The 25,725-nt window shown below is 46.0% G+C and overlaps 2 protein-coding genes across 2 annotated transcripts; one reads left to right on the forward strand and one right to left on the reverse strand.

The window, feature by feature from the left end:
- The first annotated feature begins 115 nt into the window (after positions 1-115).
- MYL7 (myosin light chain 7) lies at positions 116-14,547 on the forward strand. The gene is made up of 7 exons (XM_081171879.1): positions 116-167; positions 2,954-3,064; positions 6,157-6,232; positions 8,529-8,633; positions 10,621-10,699; positions 11,998-12,046; positions 14,371-14,547. The coding sequence occupies exons 1-7, from the start codon at positions 165-167 to the stop codon at positions 14,470-14,472; spliced, it is 525 nt and encodes a 174-aa protein (XP_081028005.1). The 5' UTR covers positions 116-164; the 3' UTR covers positions 14,473-14,547.
- Positions 14,548-15,359: 812 nt separating this feature from the next.
- On the reverse strand, positions 15,360-22,495 carry GNLY (granulysin). Its single transcript, XM_081171864.1, has 5 exons — positions 22,301-22,495; positions 20,739-20,947; positions 20,007-20,117; positions 17,391-17,574; positions 15,360-16,028 (listed from the first exon to the last, which is right to left on the reverse strand). Exons 1-5 carry the CDS (start codon positions 22,344-22,346, stop codon positions 16,000-16,002), a joined length of 579 nt encoding a protein of 192 aa, XP_081027990.1. The 5' UTR covers positions 22,347-22,495; the 3' UTR covers positions 15,360-15,999.
- Positions 22,496-25,725: the final 3,230 nt, after the last annotated feature.

Genomic DNA, 25,725 nt, shown 5'->3' on the forward strand with positions numbered 1-25,725 from the left:
TCCAAACCTTATCACTTCTCAGCACTGGGGACTGCCAAGTTTGGCTCTCTCCTCCTGCCACCAGGCTCCTGATTTAGCTCACCAAGTGATAAGCTGTGGGATATAGCCTGAGCTGATGCTTGACACCATCCAGAACTTCTCTGTTCTTCAGAAGGACATCCAGAATGGTGAGTACGCTCTGTCTCTCTGCTTTTGCATATATTCTTCATAGCACTGAGCTTTTGGTTGATCACACATAAAGGTTGAACTGTTACCCTGTCCCACCGAGGAAGAAGGAGAAACTAAGCAAAGGGAGAGAGCAATAGTTCATAGAATCATAGAATCATAGAATCATAGAGTTGGAAGAGACCACAAGGGCCATCGAGTCCAACCCCCTGCCAAGCAGGAAACACCATCAGAGCACTCCTGACATATGGTTGTCAAGCCTCTGCTTAAAGACCTCCAAAGAAGGAGACTCCACCACACTCCTTGGCAGCAAATTCCACTGTCGAACAGCTCTTACTGTCAAGAAGTTCTTCCTAATGTTTACAGGTTCAGCCTGTATGCAGGCAAGTGAGAGATGGAGAAAGGGTGTTGTCTGTGCAATGACTGGGAAGATCTAATACCCAAGGGATGGTGGCGAATATTCGCTCACGTTTGGAAGGATGCAACTATGAAGAAACAGGAGATGGTACCTCTCCCTGGTAGCACCCAGTCCTGCTTGTGTCCTGTTTTGCCTGTCAGGGAAATAATCCAGGATGCTTGCTTTTTAAAATTAAGTTGGTGTGTACAGTGGTACCCCGCAAGACGAATGCCTCGCAAGACGGAAAACCCACAAGACGAAAGGGTTTTCTGTTTTGGAGGCGCTTCGCAAGATGAATTTCCCTATGGGCTTGCTTCGCAAGATGAAAGCCCATAGGGAAATCTCTGGGGACCTGTTTTAAATGCTGCTGGTGGGGAGCAAAGCCTTTCCCCCCCTCCGGCCTTCAGAAGAGGTCCAGGAAGGCCGGCGGGGGACGAAAGGCTTTGCTCCCCACCGCCAGCATTTTAAAAGCAGTCCGGGATAGCAGGGAAGAGCTTCCCGCTATCGCGGACGGCTTTTGAAGGCAGGCGGGGGGGAGCAAAGACTTTCGCCCCCCCCGCCCGCCTTCAGAAGAGGTCCAGGACTTCTCCGCTGTCCGGGGCGATGTAAAAGCCCCTGGGAAGGCAGGCAGGGGGGACAAAGACTTTTGCCCCCCGCCCGCCTGCAGAAGAGGTCCAGGACCTCTTCTGAAGGCGGGCGGGGGGCGAAAGTCTTTGCTCCCCCCTGCCTGCCTTCCCGGACGGCTTTTGAAGGCAGGCGGGGGGGGGCAAAGACTTTCGCCCCCCGCCCGCCTTCAGAAGAGGTCCAGGACCTCTTCTGCAGGCGGGCGGGGGGAAAAAGTCTTTGTCCCCCCTGCCTGCCTTCCCAGGGGCTTTTACATCGCCCCGGACAGCGGAGAAGTCCTCCGCTGTCCCGGGCGATTTTAAAATGCCGCCCGCCAGCATTTTAAGATCGCCCCGGACAGCAGAGAAGTCCTCCGCTGTCCCGGGGTTTTTTTAAATGCTGGGGGTGGGAAGAAAAGCCCTTGTCCCCCCCCCAGCCTTCAGAAGAGGTCGGGGGACAGACTGTCCCCGGACCTGGTCTGAAGGCGGTTTCCATAGGAACGCATTAATTGATTTTCAATGCATTCCTATGGGAAACCGTGCATCGCAAGACGAAAAACTCGCAAGAAGAAAAAACTTGCGGAACGAATTAATTTCGTCTTGCGAGGCACCACTGTACACACATATGCCACAAATTTCTTCAGCTTTCAGTTCCCTCTCCCGGTTCTCTGAATGGGTTTGTAGGTTAGATGCCTCTTCCCCAGGGATGGGGAATCTGTGGCACAATTTTGTCAGGCATGATGGGATCTGTAGTCCAACAACTTCTGGAGATGTTTAGAACAGGTTTCCTCATTCTAAATACTTGTCCGCTGTTCATCCCTAAATACACACATGCCAGTGGACTGCTCTCCTTCATCCCCATTCCCTATAACACACCGATTGTTAGTGGCTGCCAAGATTGCAGTCCTAAACATGTTACTAGAAAGTAACCCTCCCTGAATCAGTTAGGATGTGCATCTGATTGTGATGTAAATGTGTTTTTGAATTGCAGCAGTTCCATAATACGGCAACCTTATCCAGTGTGGGATTAAAGCGTCCAGTGAACATATTCAAGTTTGTGTATGTGCTTTTTGTCAGCTTTGGAAGCCAGGGCAGGATAGGCTATCGCAGAGCAAATCTATCCAATGTTCAGCAGGTGAATTAAAAATTGAGATTGAGATTCCTGCATTTCAGGGGGTTGAACTAGATAACCCTCAGGACCTCGACCAACTCTACAATTTGATGATTCAGTAACCTGAGCCTACAACTAATCCCCTAGGGCAGAGCTTTCCAAACAGAGCTCTCCAACTTTTTCATGTTGGCGACACACTTTTTAGATGTGCATCATTTTGCGATGCAGTAATTCAGTTTTACCAGCAAACCTGAGGTTAAATAACCCCTATTCCAGCCCTGGGAGGGGCCTTCACACAACACACCTGCACACTGCAGCCGACACACTATCTAGAGTTGTAGCCAATGTCACATTAAGAAAACAGTTCTGTTTTCACAAGGATTTATGCTAGTGCAATGGAACTTTCCTCCCTTCCCTTCCCCACCCCCTAAATCTGTTCTGTGGATCCCTCAATCCTCTGGAGCAGTTTTGGGAAGAGAGAGAGAGGGGAGAAGGTGGGGGAAGTTGTGCGAGTGTAAATCTTAGCACTAATGAAATGAGTGTGCTGGATCTTGTCTCTCCAGTCTGCTAGTTGGGCTAAGCATAATGAGTGCTGTGGTTTACGTCTTCCCAATGTGTCAGGTGTACTGACTGGTGCTGTTGTAACCTGTTACTCTTCTTCTTCTTTTTGTTGTTCAGGCCAGCAGAAAAGCCGGGACTCGGAGCAAAGCTGCCGCAAAGCATGCCCAGAGGAGCTCCTCCAATGTCTTCTCCATGTTTGAGCAGTCGCAGATCCAAGAGTTCAAGGAGGTGAGGTGCTCAGGGGTTGTTTTCCTGTCCAGCCAAGGAAATGAGTTCCAAGCCTGAACTCAGCCTGTATCCAAAGGAGTAAAAGTGACAAAGGTGGACTCTGTGAGTCAGATCTATTTTACCTGGCAGTGGGAATAAGTCTTTGCTACATGGTGGTAACTCTGAGGTTTCAGATGGGAGTCTGCCACAGCTGCCAACCTGGAGAAGTCAGGGACTGAATCTGGGCTGTTGTTCTTCATGCAAAGCTCTGCCACTGAGCCACAAAGAGATGGAGTTCATATGTCTCTTTATGTCACCTCTTACAGATAGGTAGCCGTGTTGGTCTGCCATAGTCAAAATAAAAAAATTCCTTCCAGTAGCACCTTAAAGACCAACTAAGTTAGTTCTTGGTATGAGCTTTCGTGTGCATGCACACTTCTTCAGATACACTGAAACAGAAGTTGCCAGATCCTTCTATATAGTGAGAAGGTGGGGAGGGGTATTACTCAGAAGGGTGGTGGGAATGGGAGATTGGCAGATAGCTGAGATGAGCCTGTTGACGACTCTTAACGACTGTAATAGGTCTTACAGGAAAAGGCAAGGGGTGAGAAGGTGAGAAATGGCTTAGTCATGTATAATGAGATAAGAATCCAATGTCTTTGTTCAGACCAGGTCTCTCCATGGTTTTAAGTTTGGTAATGAGTTGCAATTCAGCAGCTTCTCTTTCCAGTCTATTTCTGAAATTCCTTTGTAGTAAAACAGCTACTTTGAGATCTTGTATAGAATGTCCTGGGAGATTGAAGTGTTCTCCTACTGGTTTCTCTGTTTTGTGATTCTTGATGTCAGATTTATGTCCGTTGATTCTTTGGCATAAGGTTTGGCCTGTTTGCTGTTTGCCTGTTTCCTGTAAGACCTATTACAGTCGTTAAGAGTTGTCAACAGGCTCATCTCAGCTATCTGCCAATCTCCCATTCCCACCACCCTTCTGAGTAATACCCCTCCCCACCTTCTCACTATATAGAAGGATCTGGCAACTTCTGTTTCAGTGTATCTGAAGAAGTGTGCATGCACACGAAAGCTCATACCAAGAACGAACTTAGTTGGTCTTTAAGGTGCTACTGGAAGGAATTTTTTTATTTTGACTATGTCACCTCTGTACATGATCAGGGTTCTGAAATGCAAGAGGCAATTCAGCATGAGACCTGCAGACTAGGGATGGGAGAGAATGCAGTTCACTTTGCATTTAAAGGTGAACTTAATTCTTTCACACTTCCTTGAAAAGATATGCAAACTGAAGGACAGCTATCCTTCAAAATTCTCACTGCTCTGGTTTTGCAGTGCTGATCTCCAGCCAAGTAATGGGAACCAAGATGCATATACTGGGGTGAGGTGCACATGAGAATGCATTTATTGGTGAAAATGGCATACAGAAATGTGTTATGCTATGAGTAATTGCTTTAGGAAAATGTGCATATTGGGCAAAGTTGCATTTTGAAAAGTGTAAATTAGGAGAAATGTGCAATAAAATGCTGGTGATTTTTCAGGAGGACTCTTTTTTAAAAAAGAAGAAGAAGAAGAAAATATTGTAAACTGGTGTGGAAATGTAGAGAACTGAACTTAAGATGGCAAAAAAACCCCCCAAGAAATTTAGAGAAACTGAAACGGACAGGTCTACCAATCCCTACCACAGACAGTCACCCTCCAACTGTCCCTGTATAGACCTGAAAGGTCATGTGAATTTGGGGGAACTCTTCTCATGGCACAACACTCTACAGAATACCACAGTGCAGTGAACTGAAAATGGGAATTTTCTGCTCCCGCTCCTGTATTGTAGACTACCAGGGACACGGGTGGGGCTGTGGTCTAAACCATTGAGCCTCTTGGGCTTGCCAATCAGAAGGTTGGCGGTTTGAATCCCTACGACGGAGTGAGCTCCCGTTGCTCTGTCCCAGATACTGCCAATCTAGCAGTTCAAAAGCACACAAGTCCAAGTAGATAAATAGGTACCGCTGCAGCAGGAAGGTAAACAGTGTTTACGTGTGTTCTGGTTTCCATCACGGTGTTCTGTTGTGCCAGAAGCGGTTAAGTCATGCTGGCCACATGATCCAGAAAGCTGTCTGTGGACAAACACCAGCTCCCTCGGCCTGAAAGCGAGATGAGCGCCGCAACCCCATTGTCACCTTGGACTGGACTTAACTGTCCAGGGGTCCTTTACCTTTTTACCTTTTACTGAAAACATTCCGTTTGCTGTACATAAAACAGCAGCCACCAGTTTCTTCAGATGCTTCAGACTTTCCCTTAAGGTTGCATCCTGTTTTTATTTGTTTGAATTCCTGTTTTTGTTTGTTTTTATATGCTAGAGATTATATAGAGATTTATTTTAAAAACAAAATTATTACATGCTTTAAATCACGGATTTTATCCAATGCTAGTCATATTCAGAGCAGACTCACTGAAATCAGGAGGTTTGAATAAGTTAGAGCTGTCATGTATTCTACTCATTGATCCAGAGCAGAAGTCCAACGTATAGTTAGCAGAGTAAAAACGTAAACACCTTTAAGTCAGCTGTACTCAGCTTCTCTGAAGGAATAACCCAAACACCATGAACCTTCTGCTTGTTTCTTTCACACAGAGAAGCTTCCAGAACCCTCTTGAATTAATTAGAATAGGAGAGATCTCTACACATCAGATCAATACTTTCCGTACTAAGAAATGCAAACTGACAAGAGCCATTAATTTAAATGGGTCTGTGCTGAGTAGAAGTCAATTGGAGACAACCCAAATGAAAAACAACTCTTGGAGGGTAAACAGGAAGGTGATGTGGGGACGGAGAAGCCCACTCAAGGTAGATTTTACACTTGAATTACAGGCTTATAACATGCAACCCCCAACTCTACTGGTTTGCATGACTTGTGAAACAACCAAGGGCTGCTCAACTAATGAAGCGCTATAATCACTTTTGCCCTTCTCTGGAGAGATAACAATGAGGAGTAGATGCAGGCAGGGGAATGGAAAATATTTGTGTGGGTGTGTATGTTCTTATTATGTGGCAGAAAGGAATTAAACTTGAGAAATAGAGAGAGTAGATTTAACTTTCCTTATCTTTTCCCAAGGCATTCAGCTGCATTGACCAGAATCGTGATGGCATTATCAGCAAATCAGACTTGAAAGAGACATATGGTCAGCTGGGTGAGTGCCTCCGGTCACCATGAAATTGCACTCTTCAAAAGTTCAGATGATTTTTTAAAAAAGAAAAATATTAAGCAACTAACTGGTACAAGGAAAAACAGTGCCAAATAGCCAGGCCTGGATTCAGAGTCTCTGCCAGAGAGAGATTATTGTAATCTTCATCTTTAAAAATGACAAAAGGTAAAGGTACCCCTGACCATTAGGTCCAGTTGCAGACGACTCTGGGGTTGCGGCGCTCATCTCACTCTATAGGCCGAGGGAGCCGGCGTACAGCTTCCGGGTCATGTGGCCAGCATGACTAAGCCATGACTAACCAGAGCAGCGCACGGAAACGCCGTTTACCTTCCCACCAGAGTGGTACCTATTTATCTACTTGCACTTTGAGGTGCTTTCGAACTGCTTGGTGGGCAGCAGCAGGGACCGAGCAATGGGAGCTCACCCCGTTGCGGGGATTCGAACTGCCGACATTCTGATCGGCAAGCCCCAGGCTCTGTGGTTTAGACCACAGCGCCACCCGCGTCCCTAAAACTGACAAAGGAACATACAAAACGGGAGATGCCAGAGATTGATCCTGGCACTTTCGGCATGCAAAGCTAGGGGGGTGATGGGAGTTGTAGTCCAAAACATCTGCAGGGCACCAGGTTGGTACTGCTTTAGGGAGAAGCAATTGCTATTTACTAAAAGCAACATTCACAACTGGAAAGAGCTGTAGCGCAGTGGTAGAGAATCTGCTTTACATACAGAAGATCCCAAGTTCAATCCTCAGATGGGAGAGACTGTTGCCTGGAACTCTGGAGGGCTCCTGCCAGTCAGTACAGCAATACTGAGTGAGATAGACCAATAGTCTGACTCAGTATAAGGAAGTTTCCTATGTCCAAAAATTCGCAGTGACCTTTCTAATGCCCACTTGCTTATCTTCAGAGCCTCTGAGGACTTGGTGCATGTTATTTCTGGAGCCATGACCACTTGACGGTCCTTCATCTCTGGATGGTGTCATTTTTGATAAACAGCTTGTCACTTTCAGAAAGGGGTCTGCAGATCTCAGCTTTATTTCTAGTACACAGGGTGGTGGTATGTGCATCCTTCCTAACTTTGGAGAGCTCTTTTTTCCTCTTCTAGCACAGAAGGAGGAGGAGACGAGCTAAAAATGCCAGTGGCAAAGTTGTTTTAAGGGGAGACATGTATTCAAATGACATTATCACCAAAGCTAGAAACCCTGGGAAGTCTGTAGAATGTAGACCAGGGCTGATATGGTTCACCAAATTTTGTGCGCAAAGGTGTGGGAGGGTGAGGATTCAAGAAGGAAATGGCAAAAATTATATGTCTCTACCACAGAGGACTTGCTGATCAGAAGGTCGGTGGTTCGAATCCCCGCAACAGGGTGAGCTCCCGTTGCTCGGTCCCTGCTCCTGCCAACCTAGCAGTTTGAAAGCACGTCAAAGTGCAAGTAGATAATTAGATACCACTCTGGCAGGAAGGTAAATGGCGTTTCCGTGTGCTGCTCTGGTTCACCAGAAGTGGCTTAGTCATGCTGGCCACATGACCTGGAAGCTGTACGCCGGCTCCCTCGGCCAATAAAGCGAGATGAGCGCTGCAACCCCAGAGTCGGCCACGACTGGACCTAATGGTCAGGGGTCCCTTTACCATTACTTTACTATGCCCCTGTGGGCAGAGTCATATAGAATCAGCCACACATGTTCTTTTGCACTGACAATTTTGTATCAGACAATTGGATCTAAGTACAGTACATTAATCAGTTGGCTGTTAGCAGGGAGTGGCACACTGGCGAATGTTAGGTAGCCTTCCTTATGTTAACTCAGGGTGGGGATAAGGGGAAGATAGTAGCCAGGTCTCTGCAACATGCAATGAGGATTCATGAATGTTAGAAAACAGTATTTTAATTGTTAGTGGTTGGGCAAACCCAGCCAGATGGGCAGGGTATAAATAATAAAATTATTATTATTAATATATTGTTTGATGCAGATTTTGCTGTGTACCGAACCTTTCAGAATACGTTCTATATGCCAATAAAGGTTTGCAATTGATATGGGTCTCTGAAGATTGAGGATGGACAAAAATTCCCCAGAAGTTCCAGGTTAGGGGGTGTTTTGCTTATCTCAGAAATTAGACCTGTATTGTCCAACCTGGTGCAACGTCCACCATCTGTATTGAAAGAAGGGTTGCAGATAACTGCCCCAAGAACATCATGATCACAAATAGTCATGAATGAACGATAAACAGGATGTCTGGAAAGGTCCATGGATTTCACTACTAGGGCCTCCTTTTTTCTCTACAGGGAAAATAAATGTGAAGGAGGAAGAGCTGGACGAGATGCTAAAGGAAGGGAAAGGGCCAATTAACTTCACGGTCTTCTTAACACTCTTTGGGGAGAAATTGAATGGTAAGTTGGTGCTGCCATAGTCAAGGACCTTGCTCACTAACCCTCAGTCTTGCTCATTAACCCTCAATACAGCTCTTGATTTCCACCCAACACTCCTGAACATACTGCAATAAGAGGCCAAAACCCCAAAAAACCAAAACTGTTTTACCACTAAGGGCATTTCCAGGCTGCCATTGTTTTCAGGAAGGATTCAATCACATGCCAGCAAATGGAGATTGCACAACTGAAGCTAATTTGAAGCTAATTTGAGAGCCAGTGTGGTGTAGTGGTTAAGAGTGGTAGACTCGTAATCTGGTGAACCGGGTTCGCGTCTCTGCTTCTCCACATGCAGCTGCTGGGTGACCTTGGGCTAGTCACACTTCTCTGAAGTCTCTCAGCCTCACTCACCTCACAGAGTGTTTGTTGTGGGGGAGGAAGGGAAAAGGAGATTGTTAGCCGCTTTGAGACTCCTTCGGGTAGTGATAAAGCGGGATATCAAATCCAAACTCTTCTTCTTCTTGTACAACAAACCTACTTTGCCCCTCAAAATTGGTTTGCGGCAAGGTAATTGGCAGGAAAATGCACTTGGAAGGGTCAGGTAATGATTTCTCAATGCAACATCATCTAGCCACCCCACAAACAAATTAGAATGAACACTTGATAAATTGTGGGTGCCCTCTGGCCTCCCCACAAACCCTGTGCAAAACAAATCAGGATGAATGCACAATATGCATGTCATACGGAAGGGGTGCTTAAAAAAGGGTGTTTGTTTGTTTATTGCATCCCACCTTTTTCTCCAAGGAGCTCAAGTTGGCATCCATGGTTCTCACCCTTCTCATTAATCCCCACAACCCACTTTATGAGGTGGGTTCAGCTGAGAGGCAGTGACAGACCCAAGATCGCCCAGTGGGCTTCAAGGCTGAGTGGAGATTTGAAAGTTGGTCTCTCAAGTCCTAGTCTGACACTCTAACCATTACAGTGGTACCTCGGGTTACAGACGCTTCAGGTTACAGACTCCGCTAACCCAGAAATAGTACCTCGGGTTAAGAACTTTGCTTCAGGATGAGAACAGAAATCACACAGTGGCGGCGCGGCAGCAGTGGGAGGCCCCATTAGCTAAAGTGGTGCTTCAGGTTAAGAACAGTTTCAGGTTAAGAACGGACCTCCAGAACGAATTAAGTTCTTAACCCAAGATACCACTGTACACCACACTGGCTTTGGGTAGGAATTGTCCATTCAAGCAGAGCCCTTGTGTCCAACATTCTCTGTCCGGTAGCACCAGGGCACTGTGCCAAACGGACAGGTGAGTTTAATGTTGCGCAACAGTTGTGCTGACAGAAAGCTGTGCAACTGATTGTGCAAGAAAGTTACCAGCAACCTATTTACGCTTTCTCTTGTGCAAAAACATTTTTCCTGTCACACCACGAAGTGACTTTAACTTAGGGCTATGTTGCGTGCAACCTCAATGGAAAATCATGACATAAGCATACTGCAGAATGAACATTGCTGTTACTTCCTCATGTTCACAAATATATTTAAGTGGTCAAGTGGATGAGTCACAGAAGGTCTTTGGGACTGGCAAAAAGTTCTTGAGAAAAGGCAAAAGTGAATCCATTCCATTAGTCGGTTCCCTTAAGGCAGTGAGGGCTAAACTTGGCCCTCTGTTTTGGGACTACAATTCCCATCATCCCTGACCACTGGTCCTGTTAGCTAGGGATGATGGGAGTTGTAGTCCCCAAACAGCTGAAGGGCCAAGTTTGGCCATCACTGCCTTAAGGTGTAGGAGCCAGTTATTATACTTTTCTGTCCTTGAGATCTCTCTCTCTCTCTCTCTCTCTCTCTCTCTCTCTCTCTCTCTCTCTCTCTCTCGCCATTGTTTGGTTTTTGTTAACTTTCCATTTCCTCCCTGGAACGTCAAATCTTCCAGACTCCCTGCCCAACCAAAAGGGGGTCTTGCTCTCGTTTTGAGGATCTTTGCTGTATGTTGAGCAATCCTTCTCTTCCACAGGCACTGATCCCGAGGAATCCATCCTTGCTGCCTTCAAGTTATTTGACCCCAACGGAACTGGCTGTGTGAACAAAGATGAGTAAGAACATTAACTACAGTTCAGATCCAGGGTAAAGCCCATGGGGCTCTGATTGGATTAAGTCTGATCAAGGGCTGTCTTTAGCATATGCTGTGCCGGGATGCAAAAATCCACCCAGCGCCCCCAATTTTTTTGGGGGGGGGCAGGTCAAAGTTATAGAGCTCACAGTTGTTGAGTTAAGGAGGGGAACAGTGGAAACAGTGAAAAATAAAAAGCAGCAGCGATAACTCCTGTCTTTTGCGATTATGCGAAAATGAAATACACCACTAGGGGGCGCCGCGGGATACGTTGATTCTGCAGCTGTTCCACAAAAGAGAATGGAAATGACCCATCGACCACAATCACCCGGCTGGGGTGTGTGTGGTTAAGAGCTTAGGCAGCTTGCACCCCCGGGTAAAAACAGCCCTGGGTCTGATTGGCTTAATCAATGGTTGGGGTGAGAAAGCCATGGCTCATTGGAAGAGCATCAGCTCTGGTCCCATTCCTGGCATCTTCAGGTCAAACTAGGAGGAACCCTTGTCTGAACTCCTGGACAGCTGCTGCCAGTCAGTGTAGGCTCTACTGAGTTTGATGGTCCAATGGCCTGACTCATTATAAGGAAACCTCCTAGGATTTCTCCATACAAGCCTCAGCAGAGAAGACTTCAGGGAAGGGCCATGGCTCATGGGTAGAGCAAGCAAAATGTCCCAGGTATCCCTAGGGCGGAGGGAGACCCGGAGAGCTGCTGCCAGTCAGTGCAGGCAATACTGGTCTGGTACAATGGTCTGGTACAGTACAGTGGTGCCCCGCAAGACAAACGCCTCGCGAGACGAATTTCCCTATGGAAAGCTTGCCCCCGCACCCCGGACCTCTTTTGAAGCAAGGGGCAGCGGGGAGAAGATCGCTTCTCCCCGTTGCCAGCCCCGCAATCTCCGGGGACAGAGGGGAAGGCGCGCACGCGCCTTCCCCTTTCTCCCCGGACCCCTTTTGAACCAAGGGGCGGCAATGGGGAGAAGTGATTCTCCCCGCTGCCCCTTCCCTTGCTTTAAAACAGGTCTGGGGACAGAGGGGAAGGCCCGCGGCGCTTCCCCTCTGTCCCCGGACGGTCTCCATAGGAACGCATTGATTGATTTTCAATGCATTCCTATGGGAAACCGTGCTTCGCAAGACGAAAAACTCGCAAGAAGAAAAAACTTGCGGAATGAATTAATTTCGTCTTGCGAGGCACCACTGTATAAGGCAACTTTCTAGGTTCCTATTAGAGTTCTGGGTGGTGTGTCGGAACAGCACTGACTTTTTATTTCCAATTTGTTTTCCAGGTTTAAGCAACTCCTGATGACTCAGGCGGACAAGTTCTCTGCTGAGGAGGTGAGGCAACTCTTTCTGGTCTAGCACTAGTTAAAGCGTGCTTCTTGCCCTCCCTCTTTAAATCCCAATTTCCTCTTAGCAGGAATCTTTCACAAGCATCAAACCTAGGAGACAGCTTTAAATTGGTGTATTAATATGGCATAGGAATGCGGGTAGAGCTGTGGTCTAAACGACAGCCTCTTGGGCTCGCCGATCAGAAGGTCAGCAGTTCAAATCCCCACGACTAGGTAGGCTCCTGTTGCTCTGTCCCAGCTCCTGCCAACCTAGCAGTTCAAAAGCACGCCAGTGCAAGTAGATAAATAGGTACTGCTGTGGCAGGAAGGTAAACAGCATTTCTGTGCGCTCTGGTTTCTGAGTAAGATCAATTATTTGATTATTGCTGTAAACCGCCAAAATGTATTTTGTATAGTTAAAATTTTACCTGTATCTTCAGTACATTTTATTTTATTGCTACAGCTAGTGGTTGATGCAAATCAAGATTCTTCTGATCTGTTCTCTGATCAAAGGCCCTACCAGAGGGTCCCTGGTAGAGGCAGATTGAGGAGAACGTGACCAGTTAGGCTGCCCTGGGTGTAGAGCATCAGGGGCGCCACAACTATGATGTAGAATTAGAGACCCCAAGGTCTGCCTCTGTCCCTGGAGACAGGTGGCCACCATAGCTAATAACCTTCCCTTTTTTGCGGGAAATTCCCTTATTCCAGCTCCATTTCCCGCTGCTTCCCGCTGCTATCCCGGATTGTTAGATATCCTGTAGACTGCCCCCGGGACAGGTGAGGCTGCTGATCCCTTATTTTCAAATCTGAAAGTTGACAGCTATGGTGGCCACCTGGGGTTCTGAGGACTCATGAAACCGTTGTCCTGATTCTTCTTGCGTTTGACAGGCAGTAAAGCTCCACTGAAGTGTTGGACAGTCATTCCTAGCTACTAGTTTCCATGTATCCCATCAATCCCTCTCTTTCCTTAGCTGAGCCTTTTTATCTCAGCTTTCATAACGTCAACAATATTGCAGATCAAGGTATTCGTATAGCTGGATTGAGGGCCTTTATCAGAACCCCTTCTGCTGCTTTCAGATACCGCTTTCTGCTCGAGCAATGAGCAAACGATGAAAAATATTGTTCCCATTTAACGTAAGAAAAGTCTGCTGGCTCAGAGGTCCATCTCATTTGGCATCCTGTTCTCACTGCCCAACCAGATGCCTAAAGGACATGCACACAAACAGCACTCTGCCCACCTGCAATTCCTAGCAACAGCTTTTCAGAGGCCTACTGCCTCTGACAGCGGAGGTAGAATTTCTAGTATTTTTATAAAGAAACTGTATTAGCAAGCTCTTAGCCACAACCATCTTGAAAGCAATATACCGTATTTTTCGCTCTATAACACGCACCAGACCATAACACGCACCTAGTTTTTAGAGGAGGAAAACAAGAAAAAAAATATTCTAAACGAAACAGTGGATGTATGATTTTTGTGGTTCATGCTGTGGCCACAGACATGTGATCTGACAGTGAGTTTGGAGTAGCCCAATGCAAAAATCCTGAGGATCCATGTGGATCCGTGCTTTGTCACCACGTTTTAAATGGGGAGGGAAGGAAAAACACAGAAGGGACAAGGAGCACAAGAGGGGTGTGCGGAGAAGCAGCTGGCTAACAATGCAGGAGAGGGGTTTAACGGGGTGGGGGGGGGAGGAAAGCAAAGCAAAAGTTCCCCCCACCCACCCAAGCCAGCCCTCTCTCTCTCTCTCCCACCTGCATGTTTTTCGGCTGCCTGCGAGTCCCTAGAGCACGGAGAGGAGGAGGTGGTGGGCTGGAGCCTGCACACAGTGTGACTAGGAAAGAATCAGAAGGAAGGACTCGATCCTTTCCTTAACCCTCTGCTTGCCAGGAGGGCAGGGGATTCCCTGCTCTTTGTTGAGTTTGAGCAAACGCAGCAACAGAAGCGGGTGGGCAGTAAGACCCTGAGGCAGAATGCAGGAAAGCAGCAGCTTCCGCCTTCCTTCCCTCCCTCCGCCCGCCCGCCCGATCTTATTTTTGCCTGATTTTTGCCTATTTTTGCCCCTGCGCTCCGGCGAGTCAGCTCCAGGGACCACACATTCGCTCAATAACACGCACAGACATTTCCCCTTACTTTTGAGGAGAAAAAATCTGTGTGTTATAGAGCGAAATTTACGGTACATTTATTTAACTTCAAGAACGGTTCCCCCTTCCAATCTCATGACTCAAGGAGGTGGGGGAAACTATGACGACGGAGTCCCAAGGCAGGGACTGGTTGATTAGGCCAGCCAAACGCTGCCTTCTTACCCCCACTTTGTGTTCCTTCTTCCCTAGGTAGAACAAATGTTTGCGGTCGCTCCCATCGACGTGGCTGGAAACATCGACTACAAATCCTTGTGCTACATCATCACGCATGGTGATGAGAAGGAAGAGTGAAGATCTGTGGGGAAATTGAAAGTTTGCGGCGGCAACTACTGCTATATTTGAATAAAGTGCCCGATGAGAAATGAAGGAAGCTGCGACTGTGAGTTCTGTCTGAATCTGTAGCAGCTGGTGTTGTGGGGCTGGACTACCCTCTCGATACCATTGGGATACCATTTATGGGGCAGAGAGGGTGGTAGTGAGTTTCAGGGCTGTGTACTAGCTGCAGCACTGCCCAGGTAAGTTACAGTGAGGCTCTGTCCCACCACACAGGGTACCATTCCTCTGAATACCAGAGGCTGGGATCATGTATAGCTCAGTCGGTAAAGCATGAGACTCATAATCTTAGAGTCCTGGGTTTGAGCTACATGTTGCGGGGGGGGGGGGGGAGATTCCTGCATTGCAGCGGTGGACTGACCCCCGTGACCCCTCCCATCTCTGTGAATCTATGTGTGCTACTCTGTTCATGTCCCCGGTTCCTATATAGCACTTCTAGGTGAAAAGAGCCAAGTGGCTAGCTTGAGTGGCAAAGCATTCGGCCTGGAAAATAAAGCCACAGGATGGGGGACCTGCAGCTTTCCAAATGTGGCTGGACTCCAGCTCCCATCAGCCCCAGGCAGGATGTCCAATGGTCCAGGTTGATGGGAGTTGGAGTCTAGCAGCATTTGGAAGGCGATTTGTTCCCATCCCTGCTTAATGAAAGATGTCAACCTCTATGCCTGGCTGCTCCTCCTCAGATATGCCTGTGCCTGCAGAGCCCTGGGTTCTTGGTTCCAGCTGACACCATCAGGGCGCTGGAAGTTTGTGGGCCTGATGATTCTTCAGGGAGTGGGACCCTTGTCGGTTGATACCACTTTCTCATAGTGCGCAGAATACAGCCATGATAAATACATGAGATAGGCTGGGCTCATCAAAGCACTTTATTCAATGTGAAAGTCAAAGCAAGGGGAATCGGCTTAAACTAGTATATTCCAGTATATTGCTAAAATATACAAAAGTCGGCTTTATAATTGCATTAGGCAAAGCAGTAGTATTTCGTCTCTTCCTTGTGCAACGATGCTCAGCAAGATTCAAACCCCTGGGCAAAGCAGAAATTAAGGGTACCTAAGTTGCCTGTGGCAACCAACGTACCTTCCTCAGGGCTTATCCACACTTAACTTTTGCCCTGTGTTTTGCAAGAACAGGTCTGTGCTTCGAAGCTCCGAGCGCTCTTTAAAGCTGAAATGCAACAAACAGCAACTCAGGTTTTCAGCAAATTGCCATTTGCTCCTATTCTGCTTTTAAGAATGAGTTTTTGCAGAGAAAGCTCCAGAACAACAAAAGGGTACTTGGACCTGGAGCTTTAAAGTGCAGACCATGCCTGGAAGGCGGAGGAAAGGTAACTGTGGATAAGCCCTTAGTTTCGGCATTGCTCACTAAGTAAGATGGGTATTTCTGCTTCTCTTTGCAAATTAGAAAAGGGGGTCCCACATCTGTGAAGAAGTTGAAGCAGCAGCAGCAGCAGCAGCAGCAGCAAAGTGAATATTTGCAAAGTCAGCCAATTCACCAGCTGCCTTCAATCTTTTCTTCCTCTGTAGAAAACAAAGCATGTGGTTAAAGCATGGAAACCACAACTAAGAGATGAAGCAAAATTGCCAGTGACAATTTGAAAGAGGATTGGATTAATTCATGGGGGAATATACAGCTATATGTATTATTATTAATTAAATTTGTATACTGCCCTTCATCTTTAGATTCGAGGGCAGTTCACAACAGAATACACAATGAAACAAAATACACAATGAAATAAAAGCAAAGCAAAACACCCCCTTCCCACAAACACATTTTAAAAGCCATAGAATGTTAATCGACGCTTGGTTGAAGAGAAAGGTTTTCGCCTGGCATCTAAAGATATAAAGGGTCCTTTGTAGTTACTAGTCATGCATGATCGCTACATATCCAAAGCTGCAGAGGGCTATTGAGCTCATCTCCTGCTTTTGGGAGTTTCCTAGGCATCTTGTCGGCCAGGGTGCAAAACGTATGCTGGACTCAATGTACCTTTGGTCTGATTCAGCTGGGTTCTTTTTATGTTTTGAAGATTTCTCGGTTAGAGAGCATCTTCCACCTTGCATTATCAACACTCTCTCTCTCTCTTTCCCCCCGCCCCCATTTCTTTTGCTGGAATGCCTTCGAGCCACCAAAGATTTCTCAAGGCAGCCTTCTCTAGCCTGGTTCTCACCAGATGTTTTGGCTATCAGCTCCCACAATCTATGATCATTGGCCATAGGTTGTGACCCAGCAGCATCTAGGGGGCACCTAGTTTGAGAAGGTTGTCTTAAAGCATAATCTTTAAGTCTTGTGTGAGTCTGTTTCCTCGCATAAGATCCAGTTCAGCACTTCTGAAATTCTTATGTACTTCAGCAAGGGGGCTTTGGCCCTTGCAGCGGAGGGTAGTCTGTTACAGCAAATGGGGCACTGCCCCACCCACAGCAGCCTGAGGTCCACCTCCTGTCTTACTCGCAGCCAGTCCAGGAGGTGGCCCTGGCTGTCGGCTTTCTCCTCCTCAACCTAATTCTTGCCCTTTGTGGAATTTAGCAGGGAGGAGTATGGAGACAGCACTAGAATGATTTGGGTCTGTCTGTCATTGGCTCCAGCTCTGCCCACTGTTGGTCTGCCCTACTTGTTCCAGCGGGGACCACCCACCTTTGGCCCCTCCCATAATGAGATATGCCCTTCAAAAAGTATAAATAAAAATCTCAGGGGAAAAGAAGGCTGTCCATAAGGAATAATCCAGTGAGGAAAAGGGAAGGATAGAGTTTGTCTTGAATAAGGACAGGAAGTCACCAGAGCTGCTTTGAGGTTTTCTTTCTTAAAAATCAAGCAGCATATGAATTTTAATGAATGAATGAAAAATAATAATAATAAATAAAATAAAATAAATGCGCTGCTCTCACCTGGTAGTGCCCTCAAGCAATCCCTGCATACGTTCAGATCAATACAGATGTCCCGAGCCTTCAGGCCAGCCTGCAGATCTTGTCTGAGCTTTGATTTGAAAAGCCTCAAAAGCTTTTTGCAAGTCCCTCTCAGGATCCTGCCCACTACCTGACATACAGAAGCTATTGCGTCCTCGATTTTCTCCTGAAAGAAGAGTTGGGGAGTAAGAACAGTAACTTGGTGGCTCCATGCTCAAGATTCAAACAGATACAGCCTTTGTGTGTCTGCCAGAGTGGCCTTCTTCTGCTTTCCTCCCTCGTTTCTTCTCACACCAGCCACTGCTTGCATGCCTCAGCTACTGAAATTCCCTCTTCTACACACTTATTAAAGGTGTGCCTATTAAAGGCACAGGAGGCCTGACTTCTCTCGCACTCTATATTAATCTGAAGTGAGCAGGGAGCTGTATATTTTGCTATATTTGTTCGTTTTCCTCCTTCTTTACCCTTTTTTTTGGCTCCAAATAAAGTTGGTTGGAATATTGGCTGTCTTTAGCTACACGCATTTAAAGCCCTCCCCGCAAAGAATCATGGGAACTGCAGTTTAAGAGCTACAATTCCCAGGCCATTTAACAAACTACAGTTCCCAGGATTCTTTTTGAGGGTGAGTGGGTTTTTAATGTATGGCGTGCTACGCAGCCTTTGTGCAAAGTCTCCCCCAAGGAGTGAGGAACCTCAGGCCTAGGGGGCAAATACAAGCCCCCAGGCCTCTATTTGTCTCTCAGGACTTCCCTCAGGCCACCTCCAGGTGGGCTGGTTGAAATTGTGCCAGTCAAATCCAAAGCAAGGTGGAGAGCTAAAAAGCTCTTTCTGGCGTTGAGTCCACGTGGGGTTACCTGGCACAGGGAAAAAATTTTAAGCATTTCCCTTGCTTGCTGGACACAGCCTGCTCAATGCACTGGTCCTGGAATATTATTATTATTATTATTATTATTATTATTATTATTATTATTAATAATAATAATTTTAAAAAATTATACCCCACCCATCTGGCTGGTTTTCCCCAGCCACTCTGGGTGGATTCCAACTGAATATTAAAAACAATACAGCATCAGACATTAAAAACTTCCCTAAACAGAGCTGCCTTCAGTTGTCTTTTAAAAGTAAAATAGTTGTTTATTGCCTTGACATCTGCTGGGAGGGCGTTCCACAGGGCGGGTGCCACCGCCGAGAAGGCCCTCTGCTTGGTTCCCTGTAACTTGGCTTCTCACAGCAAGGGAACCGCCAGAAGGCCCTCGGCACTGGACCTCAGTTTCTGGGCTGGATGATGGGGCTGGAGATGCTCCTTCTTGAAATCTCACGGGACAATCTGAGTTCCAGTGAGATTTTGCGTGAGCTTCCTTAGGCTTCCAGAGCCAGGGTGCCAAGAAGGCCCTGCTCAGCAAACAAGTCTAGGAGCTTGAAACTTTGTTTTTGCACCAGGTCCACTTGGGTTACTCAGTGTGGAAAGAGCTCTCCAGCTTCCTTGCTCAGCCCTGGGGGTGCTCTCTTCTTCTCCCTTGCTTAGCCCATGGGGTGGCTCTAAAGGTTTAAGTATTCATTTACGGGGCTTTTATGTGGTTGCCAGTTACTATTGAGGGACACGGATGGCGCTGTGGGTTAAACCACAGAGCCTAGGACTTGCTGATCACAAGGTCGGCGGTTCGAATCCCTGCGACGGGGTGAGCTCCCGTTGCTCGGTCCTTGCTCCTGCCCACCTAGCAGTTCGAAAGTATGTCAAAGTACAAGTAGATAAATAGGGAAGGTAAACGGCATTTCCGTGCGCTGCTCTGGTTTGCCAGAAGCGGCTTAGTCATGCTGGCCACGTGACCCGGAAGCTGTATGCCGGCTCCCTCGGCCAATAAAGCGAGATGAGTGCCGGAACCCCAGAGTCGGCCACGACTGGACCTAATGGTCAGGGGTCCCTTTACCTTTACCTTTACAGTTACTATTAGTTTTTGAAAGTTCATTTATTTGTTTTTTTCAGATTAAAGTTTTACAATCATATATCCAACATACAACATAAACACAAGATTCCACAGAATCTCCTGGACTTCCCTCCTCCTCTTTGTGGGTCCTATAATTAATAATTTCCTCCTGCATCTTCTGTAATGCAGTCGTACCGTGGTTGTCAAACGCCCTGGAACTCGGACGTTTTGGCTCCCAAACGCCGCAAACCTGGAAGTGATTGTTCCAGTTTGCGAACGTTCTTTTGGAACCCAAACGTCCGACGGGGCTTCTGCGGCTTCTGATTGGCTGCAGGAGCTTCCTACAGCCAATCAGAAGCCGTGATTTGGTTTTGGAATGAATGGACTTCTGGAACGGATTCCGTTTGACTTCCAAGGTACGACTGTAATCCAAATATTTTACATCTCCGTTATGTCCAAAATTCACCATTAAACCATGTGGTTATAATTCCCTCCAGGTAGCTTACAGGGCCAACTCTGCTTACCCTCAGCAATGGAAATGCATGATATGTTTTCAGGCTAATTTCTGGGTGTCAGCCACTTGTGACAATTCAGTAGCTCTCTGCCCCCAAGACCCAATATTCAGTATCAGCCGAGCAAATAAGTTCCAATAACATAGCAATTGGTAACTTACATCATCTGGATCGTCTCCAGCCAGATCCTTGATTTTCTTGACAATCTTGGTGCAAACGAAGCATTTAATCAATGGTGCGTCAGCCTTTTCCTCCTCCTCAAGTCCCTTCCACTGTCACAAACAAAGATATCAATGGCTTCAAAGTAAAAAATGAGGCTTTCAGGAAAGGACCAGGGCAATTTTGGGGGCAAATAGTGGGTGTAATAATGGGACTCTCACTATAAGTGATTCTTCCTGGCACAAGTACCTTCTTGGAAGTCCAGCTTTTGTTGCTTTTTTTAAAAAAAGAAATTATCTGACCTTCTACTCGGGAAGTGTGTGCAGACTGTTTTCTACCCAGTTGTTCACCAATACAAGCAAATAATAAGTTGGCTACCAGCATTTATGTATTAAATCTTTGGCAATTATTCCCTCTCTCCCTTATGCACCACGCAGTATTTAGCTACGGAGATGGAAGGTAATATTTAAAAGGAAAAGAAGAATGAGATAGTTAGTTAGTTCTCCCCAAATTATCCCATGGTAGTTCCTGAGCTCTTAAGGAAATGTTTCAGTGTGGTCACATGGCTGATCCTAACTCCAAACTATAGATGAAGAATGTCTAGAGAAATCCTTCTCGTCCTTGTTATTATCATGCAGCTGCCCCCTAAGATATTGCTTTCCACCCTTTCTCATACATCTGGTTAATTTTGCTTAATTTGGGGTGAACTGATGTGGTTGTATTATATAACCCACCTGTAAATGTGGTGGAAGAGAGAGTGAAGGGAACAGCTCTTCAGATGCATGTGGTTTTGCATTTCTGGCTCTCACCAACGGAGAACTCCACTCATGGATCCAGCAATATTCCTCCTTCTTGCATTCAGCGGCAGTAACTGCATCTTGGCACCAGAATTTGGGACCTTGCAGGCATGCACCAGGAGGACCCAGATCTATTCCAGCCAAGGCTTTGAAACAAGAGGATTTAGAAGGAAATCTAATATTATTTGTGCATGATTTAAAATCAGGGGCTTCTCTATAAAATGTGGGACGATGGAACCTTTCTGAGCTGATGGGCCTGATCGTTATCCCCCCCACCCCCCACCCATGAGTCAACTTTGATACCCGAAAGAGTACTCTTAGCTCTACCTAGGGATGAGGGAGAAACTCAGTACAGTTTGCATTTAAAGCCAAGCCTATCACATTTGCACCTTCTGAAACAATGTGAACCAAAACACAGCCATCCTTTGAAATTCACACATATCTGATCTTTGCAGTGCAGTTCTCCAAGCAAAGGAAGTTTTACAAAAAATAAGTATGTTAGGGGGAAGTGTGCATACAAATCAATATATTAGTGAAATTAACATAGGAAAATGCATTCCATAATGAGAAACTGATTGCCAAAACACCTGAATTTTTTTAAAAAATGGATTCTCAAATTGCTGAATCAATGTGAAAAACTGAATTTACGATTGGAAAAATGAGAAACAGAAAGGACCAAAACTGACAGAGCACTAACACACCCGATATTGAGGCTGGTTTGAGCCCTGTAGGAAGCTGTCTTGTGCAATGTCAGATCATTGGAGTCCCATTCACACCTTAATGTTTAAAGCTGTATGATACCACTTCCAACAGTTATGGCTTCCCTACAAAAATCTCTGGGAACTCTAGTTTGCTAAGAGCACTGTTAGGAGACCCTGTGTGTGAAGTTATTTCCAGATGGAAGAGTAGCAATAATGTTTCAGTCGTCTCCACTGTCGCTTGCTTTCATCAAGCTTATCACAGCTGTCTGCCTTTAACACAGCTTTCCCAAAACTGGTGGCCTCCATTTGTGTCGGACTATAACCCCCTTGAGGCTTAGCCGTCCATGTCAGTATTAACAGCACAGATCTGAACCCTCCATCCTCCTCTTTTGCTTTCCCCTGTTTTACTTTAATGAACAACTTTTCTGCAAACCTGGGATTTCCTGTGGTCCACAGAATTCCTCCTACTTTTGCAGGTGAAAGTTGGTACAACATCTGCTTTGCCTATCAAAGGCCTGAAGTTCAAAATCGCCAGCATCTCTAATTAGGGCTGGGAGAGTCTAAAACCTAGTTGACATCAATCATTGTGGACAATATTGAACCAGAAGGACCAATGATTTGGTCCAGGGTAAGGCAGTTTCCCTTGTTCCTGTTTGTGAGTGGCCCTGTTTCACCGCTTCGCTGGTTGGCATGGGCCCACCAGGTTTTTTACTGGAAGGAACAATAGTCAAAGCTTGCCTGCAACTTCTTTTTGTCCTGGAAGAAGCAAAAACGCATCCCACAGCCCTCACATCTTACCTGCGCCTACAGCAACATTCAGGTACAAGATGAGCAACAAAGCCATTGCAGCGCAGGTGTCCAACTGCAGGGGGGAAGCCGGTCTCCCAACAAGTCTTTTAAAGCTCTTAAAAGTTATGGGGGGGGGTCTGCCTGAGCCAATCAGAGTGTTTGAAAATCAAAAGCAGAACTTAAAAGGACATGCCACTCGCTGACCAGGATGCGAGGCTTTGGCCGACCCCCACCCCTTTGCCAAAACGTCATGGATTTGAGAAAAGTGGTTGACAGCTACGAAGCGTGAACAAGCATTGTTCGAACAGACTAAAAACAAAACCAAAACCACCCTCAGAAACCAAATGCCACAGGATGCGACAAATAGGTATTCAAACCACATCTCAAAATGTGAAGAATTAATTTTATCTGAAGGAAAAGAGGCAACTCTCATGAAGATCTGCCTTCAAGCAGTACTCAGACCATTGGTCTCTCTGACGGGCAGTTGTTCTTGTGGGCTTAAGACAAGGTCCTTTCCAACCCTACTTGGAGCTATTGGGGATTGAATTTGGAACTGTCTACATGCAGGGCATGTGTTCTGTGTGGGATAAAATTCCCCGTGGGAGTTCAATACGGAGGCTCAGATCTATTAATCAGACTTATGTTCAGCAATGCATTACAGGTTGGCGTTTGTGAGAGCTTTCCATTATGATACATGCTTTATAGGAATGTGTCATCTGGCCTGTTGTACCTTTTCCCAATGTTGTTGTTATTATTAATTTAATTTCTATACTGCTTTATATTTTTAAGGGGGGGAAATCTCAAGGCAGTTTACAACCGACATTAAAACAGCAAATAACACAATTCAGAATAAAACATGACTGAAGAAAGTTGAATATAAAGTATACAGGTGAAACTCGGAAAATTAGAATATCGTGGAAAAGTTCATTTATTTCAGTAATTCAACTTAAAAGGTGAAACTAATATATGAGATTGACTCATGACATACAAAGCGATATATGTCAAGCCTTTATTTGTCATAATTGTGATGATTATGGGGTACAGCTGATAAAACCCCCAAATTAACAATCTCAGAAAATTAGAATATTGTGAAAAGGTGCAGTAGCTATTCAATCCATAACACCTGCAATGGGTTCAGTAGGAAGCACAATCATGGGGAAGGCTGCTGACCTGACAGTTGTGCAGAACGCCATCACTGAGACCCTCCATAAGGAGGGAAAGCCTCAAAAGGTAATTGCAGAAGAAGTTGGATGTTCCCAAAGTGTTGTATCAAAGCACATTAATGGAAAGTTATGCAGAAGGGGAAAGTGTGGAAGAAAAAGGTGCACAAGCAGCAGGGATGACCACAGCCTGGAGAGGATTGTCAGGAAAAGACCATTCAAATGTGTTGGGGACTTTCACAAGGAGTGGACTGAGGCTGGAGTTAGTGCATCAAGAGCCACCACACACAGACGGATCCTGGAGATGGGCTTCAAATGTTGTATTCCTCTTGTCAAGCTGCTCCTGAACAAGAAACAACATCAGAAGAATCTTGCCTAGGCTAAAGGGGGGAAAAAGAACTGGTCTGTTTCTCAGTGGTCCCAAGTCCTCTTTTCTGATGAGAGCACCTTTTGCATCTCATTTGGAAACCAAGAACCCAGAGTCTGGAGGAAGAATGGGGAGGCACACAATGCCAGATGCTTGAAGTCCAGTGTGAAGTTTCCAATGCCAGATGCTTGAAGTCCAGTGTGAAGTGTTGATTTGGGGAGCCATGCCATCAGCTGGTGTTTCATTAAGTCCAGGGTCAACGCAGCTGTCTACCAGGAGATTTTGGAGCACTTCATGCTTCCTTCCGCAGACGAGCTTTATGGGGATGCTGATTTCATTTTCCAGCAGGACTTTGGCACCTGCCCACACTGTCAAAAGTACCAAAACCTGGTTCAATGCCCATGGGATTACTGTGCTTGATTGGCCAGCAAACTCACCTGACCTGAACCCCATAGAGAATCTATGGGGCATTGCCAAGAGAAAGATGAGAGACATGAGACAGAGCAATGCAGAAGAGCTGAAGGCTGCTATTGAAGCATCCTGGTCTTCCGTAACACCTCAGCAGTGCCACAGGCTGATAGCATCCATGCCATGCCACATTGAGGCAGCAATTGATGCAAAAGAGGCCCAAACCAAGTACTGAATACATATGCATGCTTCTACTTCTCAGAGGTCCAATATTGCTCTATTTGCAGTCCTTGTTTTGCTGATTTCATTTAATATTCTAATTTTCTGAGATTGTTAATTTGGGGTTTTCATCAGCTGTACACCATGATCATCACAATTATAACAAATAAAGGCTTTACATATCTTGCTTTTCATGTCATGAGTCTATCTCATATATTAGTTTCACCTTTTAAGTTGAATTACTGAAATAAATGAACTTTTCCACGATATTCTAATTTTCCTAGTTTCACCTGTACATTTGAATACAATCAATATTCATTCAAACACAATTAACAGGAAACTAAAATATTATCCTAAACATTTTTTTTAAAAAAAACACACTACATAGGAGGTCAACACGTTTAGCAGAGCAAAATTAACACAAAAATTATCTGAACAAAATCTTCTTATCTACCCACCACATCACTTTGGAACAGTCACTTATCTACCCACCCTCCAACCACATTTCTTTGAAACAGTCACCCAGCCCAAGCTTCTTCCTCTGTATTTTCAGAGACCTCTGCATCTTATCCGGTGCTGTTTTTAACTTCAGCGTTCAGCTAGGCCCCTCCAAAACTAGGTCTTACTCATTTTGGGGTCAGGCCATATCCTTATATATGTAAAACTTTCCTTGTTGATAATAGATTTCTACCTCATTTGCCACTGAGCTATGGTGGTGGAGAAAGCTCCTGGTATTTTGAGTTTTTGTCAAGTCTGCTTGAAAGACACATATGGAAATTATAATGGGTTGGATCCAGATTTAGGCTGTAATCCTAGCTTTACTTACTTGGAAGCGAGACCCAGTGAAGTCAGTAGGACTTACTTCTGAGGAGACATGGAGTTGGGTGGAATGCTAGTTCTACCCAGAGTAAACCCACTGGAGATCAAGGCCATGACTTACTTATCGTAGTTTCATTAATTTCAGTGGGTCTACTTTGAGTAGAACTTAGCTGGCTTCTGCCTATTGTTAGGAGTGGATTGTAGGTACCGTATTTTTTGCCCTATAGGACGCACTTTTTCCCCTCCAAAAATGAAGGGGAAATGTGTGTGTGTCCTATGGGGCGAATGCAGGCTTTCGCTGAAGCCTGGAAAGTGAGAGGGGTCGGTGCGCACCGACCCCTCTCGCTCTCCAGGCTTCAGGAGAGCCCCAGCGCCAGCCCCACAAGGTCGGGGGACAGCGGGGAGGCGGAACGCCGCCATCCCACTGTCTCCCGATGTGGTTTGGAGGCTGACAGCGGGGA

This window comes from Podarcis bocagei (genome assembly GCF_964188305.1).
Source record: "Podarcis bocagei genome assembly, chromosome: 15".
Classification (NCBI taxonomy): domain Eukaryota; kingdom Metazoa; phylum Chordata; class Lepidosauria; order Squamata; family Lacertidae; genus Podarcis; species Podarcis bocagei.